This window comes from Scardinius erythrophthalmus (assembly GCF_964197995.2).
Source record: "Scardinius erythrophthalmus genome assembly, chromosome: 12".
NCBI classification, from domain to species: Eukaryota; Metazoa; Chordata; class Actinopteri; order Cypriniformes; family Leuciscidae; genus Scardinius; species Scardinius erythrophthalmus.
In genome coordinates this window covers 35,712,877-35,720,591 of record NC_138232.1, presented here as the reverse complement: position 1 = coordinate 35,720,591, position 7,715 = coordinate 35,712,877, and the positions used below count along the sequence as shown (strand labels likewise).

Genomic DNA, 7,715 nt, shown 5'->3' with positions numbered 1-7,715 from the left:
GCTACTGGAGCCACGAGTCTGAGAATTGTGGTTGCGTGCAATGTGTGTTCATGTGGGAATGAAGCAGTGCGTAGATAGCATGTTTCGTGTGTTTATGTGGTGTTTTGTTTAAACCAGGACAGCTGAAACATCAGTGCGTTCCAGTCTCTCATGTGTTCTCATTCTTTCTTTCTCTCTCATTAAAAAAGCAGCTGTAAAGTTCCCTCCTCTATTCTGAATCACAATCCATCTGCCCAAGGAGCTTTAAACATCTGTGTACAACAACCATCAACAGCGGTGTGGAAAACAGGAGGCTGTTGAAGGTGACTGTGAACATGTTGTCGACCTCAAACCGGAACCTTTTGGGCTGCTCAGACCTGGAGTGCCATGGAACTCTTCAAATGGACTATCAGTTCCGTGAATTAATCGAATGCGCATTTGGAAAAATAGTCCTTTAATGGCCCTGAATGGGACGACTGCTGAACTCAGATCCTCTGGGATATCGACTGAGATTTTGAAAGACAAAAGCGCTGAACATTGGCTCATGGAGCAGAAGGTGTCTGCAGTTCTCAATAACTCAATGGATTTCAATTGTAGCGAAGACAGAAATAGGTCGGTCGATTTGACCTTTAATGGCCATAAGAACTGGGTGGCTCTTTTGATTTCGCTGGTCATAATCATCACAGTGACAGGAAACATTCTGGTCATCATGGCAGTGAGCTTGGAGAGGAAGTTACAGAATGCCACCAACTACTTCTTGAGGTCTTTAGCCATTACAGACATGCTTCTGGGTATCCTTGTAATGCCAGTAGCCATGCTGACGATACTCTATGGTGAGTTTCTTTACATTTTTTACATATCATCATACATTTGCAGTAATACACAATAGAAGTCTATGGGGCAAGGCATTTCCTCAAAATAACTGTTAAAACAGACAAAGTTTTGAAAGTATAGCCTAAAGGCATGAACATTATTCATGTTAACTAACGTGATACAATGGATTACTAACCTTGCGATGCAAAGTTGTGTTCAGTCTTTCAACTCCCATCATTCAATTTTAAGCCTGTATAACTTGTACCGTAGGCATAATATGCACAAGGATATAGCACAGAGAGAATGTTTACAACAGGGGTGTCCAATCCTGTTTTTTGAGATCTACCTGCCTGCAGAGTTCAGATCCAGCCCTGATCCAACACACCTAATTATCAAGTGCTCCTGAAGAACTTAATTAGCTGGTTCAGTTGTGCTTGATCAGGGTTGGAGCTAAACTTTGCAGAATTGCAGATCTCCAAAAACAGGACTTTATGTGCAAAATTGCATTAACGCATGTAACATTTTGCGAAAAAAGCACCGTTTCCATCCAGCTGAAGAGAACAAAAATGTCACTTCCTGATAAACTCACTAAGAAAAATGGAAGTTGATGCAGTAGGAGAAGCCACTATATATAATAATGTTTAGCCTATATATATAATATATTACTCCAGAGTGTGTGCAGACGAAATGCAATAAACGTGTTCCTGTCTTGCTTTCTGAGGCGGATGCCTGCTGTTTGGGAACGCAGTCGTATAAGACAGTTCTGGGAGGACGACAGACATTCTGGCAACTCATGCATTTCAGAATGACCAAAACAGCATTTTAGATGCTGTTTAATGAGATCAATCCACTGGTTGGACCAGTTATGCCGTCCCATTGCAAAGCCACGTCTTTTTTGATGCACATCGAGGAAATTATTCGTAAATGTGTTTCAGACGTAGTTTATGCACGTTTTGTTAACGGATAAAAAATGTACACGACTCATTTGAGCGCATAAGGTTTTTATGAGCGTTTGTAGAATTTTTGCGCATCTTGGCGTTTCTAGGTAATGTGTAATACTTTTTGAATAAACATATTAATTAAACGCAATATTGTTTTGACATTATTATTGTCTTGGTTTGCATTGAGATGAATCATTACTATTTTAACCAAAATAAGCACCAAATCTACATAGTTAAAATATAAAAAAAAATGTATTAACCCTTTCACGCATAGTGGTCACTACAGTGGACAGCTATTAAAAAAAGCATTTTCTTGAATTTGCGCGGGTTTTTATGGCAAAGTTGCACATCAGCCTCTTCATTGGACCCTGGTGCATCATCCTATAAATTAAAACCAAGAGGCAAGCCTTTGTGTTTCAAATTTTTTTTTTTAAAATTAAAACTTAAAAACTTAATCTGCAGTGACTTTTTTACTGTAAATAAATGTATTTGTATTATTAGAATTTAATTTTCATTGACATCGAAAAAAGTCATGTGATTACATAATGTATGACACTTGTAATGCATTACTTGTTAGATCAAAAAGTAATCTGATTTCGTAATGCATGTTATTGTAATGCATTTTTTTTACTCATAACATCAAAAAGTAATCTGATTACGTAATTCATGTTACTTGTAATGCGTTTCTTTACTCATAACATCAAAAAGTAATCTGATTACGTAATGCATGTTACTTGTAATGTGTTTCTTTACTCGTTACATCAAAAAGTAATCTGATTAGGTAATGCACATCACTTGTAGTTAATTACTTGTTAGATCAAAAAGTAATCTGATTAGGTAATGCATGTTACTTGTAACACATTACTTTACTTGTAACATCAAAAAAGTAATCTGAATGGGTTATGCATGTTACTTGTAATGCGTTACCCCCAACACTGATCATTTCAGATGAGATTGAAAAAACGTATCGCTAGGTTTTCTCAGAGGAGGGCTATGATAGAAATGTGCATGCCCATCTTGAACATAATCAGAATTATCAGCTAATAAGGGTAAATCTCCATACTCTGGTGCACTGGAGGGAGCATCTGAGTGGTTTCCACAGTAGTACCTTGACAGACTGTAGAAAATTCTGATGGAATCACGTCCTCATGTTCTGATATCAAAGATACGCGAAGTGCAACTTGTAAGAAGTTGTATGAAGCCTTTGCAATATTTTGCATTTATATTTTTTGTGTATATTTTATAGTTTTCACATGATTTGATATAATTGTATTGATTAGTTCGTTAAATTCACATACTTTATCTGTTTGATTATTGTCTTATATTTAATATAGTATATCTTAAGTTTAAACCATAACCACATGCTGTCCACTCAAGTGGACATCTGAAGATCTCTTTGAAAAATTTGTAAAAAAATAAAATAAAAATCAATTCTTGTTTTTCATGCTCTAAGAGCAATAAAAACACATAGGAAAAAAATCCTGACTGAGGTTATCATAATTCATGCATGAAAGGGTTAAAATTAAAATCAAGCAAAGATTTACTTAATTTTACATTGTATAATAATAGTGGGTAGAAAAAGATACACTGTCAAATTAAGGAAAACTTTTTTTATTCAATTTTGGAAACAACATTTTGTCTGTCACTATTTATCTCACACAGTATATCACAACACAAGAGTCCAATTGCATACACAATAATGTATATACAATATTTATTGTAAAAATATACAATAATAATTTGTTAAATTTATATAGCGCTTTTCTGGGTACTCAAAGCGCTTTACATATAAGGGGGGAATCTCCTCAACCACCACATATGTGCAACATCCACCTGGATGATGCGACGGGCCGGCAGCCATTTTGCACCAGAACGCTTACCACACACCAGCTTACTGGTGGAGAGGAGACAGAGTGATGAAGCCAATCAGTGTATATATATGGGGATGATTAGGAGGCCATGATGGACAGGGACCAATGGCCTAATTTGGCCAGGATGCCGGGATTAAACCCCTACTCTTTTTTCCGAAGCTCTTTGCTCTTTGACAGTATAGTATAGTGTCCCAGTCACTATACTGGGGCATTAGGATCCACACAGACCACAGGGTGAGCACCCCATACCGGCCTCACAAACACCTCTTCCAGAAGCTGTCTATTTGGGGGTCCTTGGCAGCAAAACGTAAAAAAAAAAAAAGATTTAAATAGCTGTAGTTCAAAAAGTACAATTTTTTTATTTTAAGCATCTACTGCCTAAAAATATCGGGAATGCCTTGAACTATTAACAATATAAGCGCATTTTCCTTTGTTTTTTTCAAACAGGGAAAAATCAACCATAATTATTCTCTGCCATAATCAACACAACAGCTTGGGTGATGCCATTTCTTAGCATAGATAGATCATAATTCTGACCTCTGTTATTGTCGACAACATGCCCCAGATGCTGTTGAGAGACATTAAGTTGTTTAGAAGCCAGATCATTCCTTTATACAACACAAGTTGTATCACATGTTTTTTTATTTGAGCTGTTTTACAGAATCAGCACTCATTAGATGTCTCCAGTGAGTTTCTTCCATGTCAAAGGTGTAAATTGCAAACTTTCTTGTGTTATAACATTTGTATCTCTGGAAAAAGATGTATAAACAATAATTAGGCCTCCATACATTTTGCTGGAAGGTGATTTATTTCAGTGGATAATGAGTGTGTGTTGGGCCGTCTGGTGTGTCCTAAATTAGTCTGCTTGTATTCACGCATGGGGAGAGAAATCCCTCTTCCTACTCCTTCCAGCGCTTTGATGAGAAATTAATTATGCAGTAACGATGCTGCGCTTTGGTGTGTGTTTATGCAGCAAAAATTGTTATGCTTCCTATTTGATGTACTGAATAGTTTGACCAAAGAGAATAAAACACGCCACTCCCTGTTTCTATCAGACGTATGTGTTTTTTTGGTGTTATGACAGCTGGCGTCGTACGGACAGAATTCTGATAACACACAGCTAAATTATTTATTTTGCTTCTTTCTTCTTTTACTAGTGGAGTTGATCATTTATAGATCAGAATTTGACATGAAAACCTAGACAAAACAAAGTCCGCCTAAAGCACTCGTAACACATTGTTTCTAAATCAAACATGCAAACACGCAATGCAGAACTCACTCAGAGTGACAGCAGCTACAAGATCATCTTTTGCCCCCTGAAACAGGTTATTCCCGCATGATGTAATGTTATTATATAACCGGTTGTGATCTGTTGAATTTATATAGCCTACATGAAACTCCAGGCACTGATAAAAACAGGGCTCTCTGTTTCAGCTGAACCTGTTCTGAGAGTTCTGGGAGATTCTATGACTTCACAGTTCGAAGCACACCATTGAGTGTGATGGTGCTATTGATGACTTCCACTGTCTCATCAGCACCCGAGAGTCTTCTACTCTCTCATCTTTATTCCAGAACACATTTCGTTGTGTTTAGATTCAATCTGTAGACACAGTGGCTTCCAAAACATCATGTCCTTTGTAAGTCAGCTAACTAAAAGGCTGATTCTCATGAAATACAACACTTTATTTTGCCAGTGACTACTGGTACCCTGATTATTATGGGTGGTAATGGACTTTAAGAAGCAAAACATGTTTTGGATATGAAAAGTATTAAGATTAACAGTAATTATGTATTAGCACAGTTGTGTGTCAGCAATTACTAAACATCGCAGTTCTTGCTCCTGTATAGTGCAAATTCCATTTAAAAGGGTTATTTAATATGTTTATTTTACCCTGAGGTCCAATTATGATGTAAAATGCACTTCATTTTACAGTCCTGTTCCCCATGTACATACTATGTACTTATTATAGTAATTACAATAAATGGGTAATAACTATAGGTACTAACCCTGAACCTACCTCTAAACCTAACCTTAATGCATGTAGTTACCTTATATTAACCAGTACTTTCTTAGGTAAGTACACCGATGTCCCATAAGTGCAGATACTGTAAAATAAAGTGCAACCAAGTTTTTTGTACCCCAAACACACACTTTACAACTTTTCACCCTCTCTCTGACCCTTAAAATTAAAAGTCTGTTTTTATTTAGTTTGCTGCTGTTCCTTAAGACTCTTTTAAGACCATTTGAATGCCCTCTTTGCGTGTTAAATTAATAATAGTTATAATGTATATAAACTACTGTTGAAATGTTTGGAAGATTTGAAATGTTTTTATGGAAGAAGTCTCTTATGCAACATTATGATGTAAAAAGAATGAAAAAATATTTAAGATTCTGCACTAGCCTACTTGTAGGTCACTAATCAAAAACAAGTAAATTTGTAGTTTCGACAATGTGAACGTCCTGTACAAAAAAGTCAGGTTCCTTGCTCCATGAAGGATAAATGTTGACCAATGAATATTCAATATTTTATGACTGTAACCAATGACACACAAGTATTTGCTTGTCCCGAATATCTCTTATGTGTTAGGTTACACCTGGCCACTCCCCCAGGCCTTATGTCCTATCTGGATCTACCTGGACGTTCTCTTCTCCACCGCCTCCATCATGCACCTGTGCACCATCTCTCTGGACCGATACATCGCCATCCGTAACCCCATCCACCACAGCCGCTCAAACTCTCTTACTAGAGCCAGAGTCAAAATCACAGCAGCCTGGACCATCTCTGTGGGTAAGTTCAAGAACGCTCAAAGCCAGTAGGAAATTGCTTTCCAGCTCATTTCTGAAATGCTAAACAACTGAGACTGCATCTATTAGCACTGGTATGCCAAACCATCTTCTTACTCTCATTTTGTCTCCATCTGTCTCAAGTTATCTCCATGCCTGTCCCAGTTCTCGGCCTGCACGATCACTCCAAAGTCTTCCGGAATGAAAGCTGCCAACTGACGGACAACAATTTCGTTCTGATTGGCTCTTTTGTGGCGTTCTTCATCCCGCTCATCATCATGGTCGTCACCTACTTCCTCACCATCCGTGCTCTGCAAAGCGAAGCGACTTTGTGCCTGGACCAACTCGTCGTGCGGCCAAAATGGTCGTCCACCATACTCCTCCCTCGTGGCTCGCTCTCCTCCGAGCGCCTCTTCTCGCGTTCGTCTATCTGCCGTGACAGGGCTTCCAGCCGTCGCTCCATGCAGTCCCTCAGCAATGAGCAGAAGGCGTCTAAAGTGCTTGGCGTGGTCTTCCTTCTGTTTGTGATCATGTGGTGTCCGTTTTTCGTGACAAACGTGATAGCGGTGGTGTGCGGCTCGGCGTGTGACGAAGATTTGGTGGGGGGACTGATGAACGTGTTTGTTTGGGTGGGTTATCTGTCATCGGCGGTCAACCCTTTCATCTACACGCTCTTCAATAAGACTTACCGTGCCGCTTTTGCCCGGTATATGCGTTGCCGCTACCGTGAGGAGAAGAGGCCTCTGCAGATGATACTTGTCAACACCATCCCTCCTCTGGCGTACAGTACCTCCGGGATTCCCTTGAAGGTGGAGAACTCATTAAGGAAGAGGGCAGAGGGCAGCCGGTCTGGGAGCTTCTCCAACACAGATAGGTCAAACTCTGGAAACACACAAAACAAGCAGGAAAGGGATGAGGTAGTAAGCCATTTGTGAGACTAGAGCCAGACTCTAGAGGGTTTTTAATTATGGCTCACATCAACAGACCTTAGAGACCGTCTTTTTGAAGGTGTAAAATCTTGAAAAATGAAGTCTTTTATTTTCATGTGTCCACCTGTGCAGCACAGCACAGTCAGCAGATGGTACCACCTACGGCTCAAAGCCAAAAGAGAAGACGGATGCTTTAAATTGTTCCAACAGCAATAAAGTTTCACAACTCTCTTTGTGGGACTCACACCACAAATTTCTGTTTATTTTGTACAAGATTTGTAAAAAACTCACTGTATATGTTTACTTAACACAAATATCCACTGTATGAATGAAATACGTCACTTTTCTCACTTTATCTTGCCTCTAGTGAGGAATAGTTTTATGTTCATTAATTTAT

The 7,715-nt window shown here is 38.8% G+C and overlaps 1 protein-coding gene across 1 annotated transcript; it reads left to right on the top strand.

Annotated features, from left to right (window-relative positions):
- Positions 1-436: 436 nt before the first annotated feature.
- On the top strand, positions 437-7,324 carry htr2ab (5-hydroxytryptamine (serotonin) receptor 2A-b; the record flags this gene model as incomplete). The annotated part of the gene is made up of 3 exons (XM_081380581.1): positions 437-812; positions 6,193-6,393; positions 6,534-7,324. The coding sequence occupies 3 exons, from the start codon at positions 437-439 to the stop codon at positions 7,322-7,324; spliced, it is 1,368 nt and encodes a 455-aa protein (XP_081236707.1).
- Between the last annotated feature and the right edge of the window lie 391 nt (positions 7,325-7,715).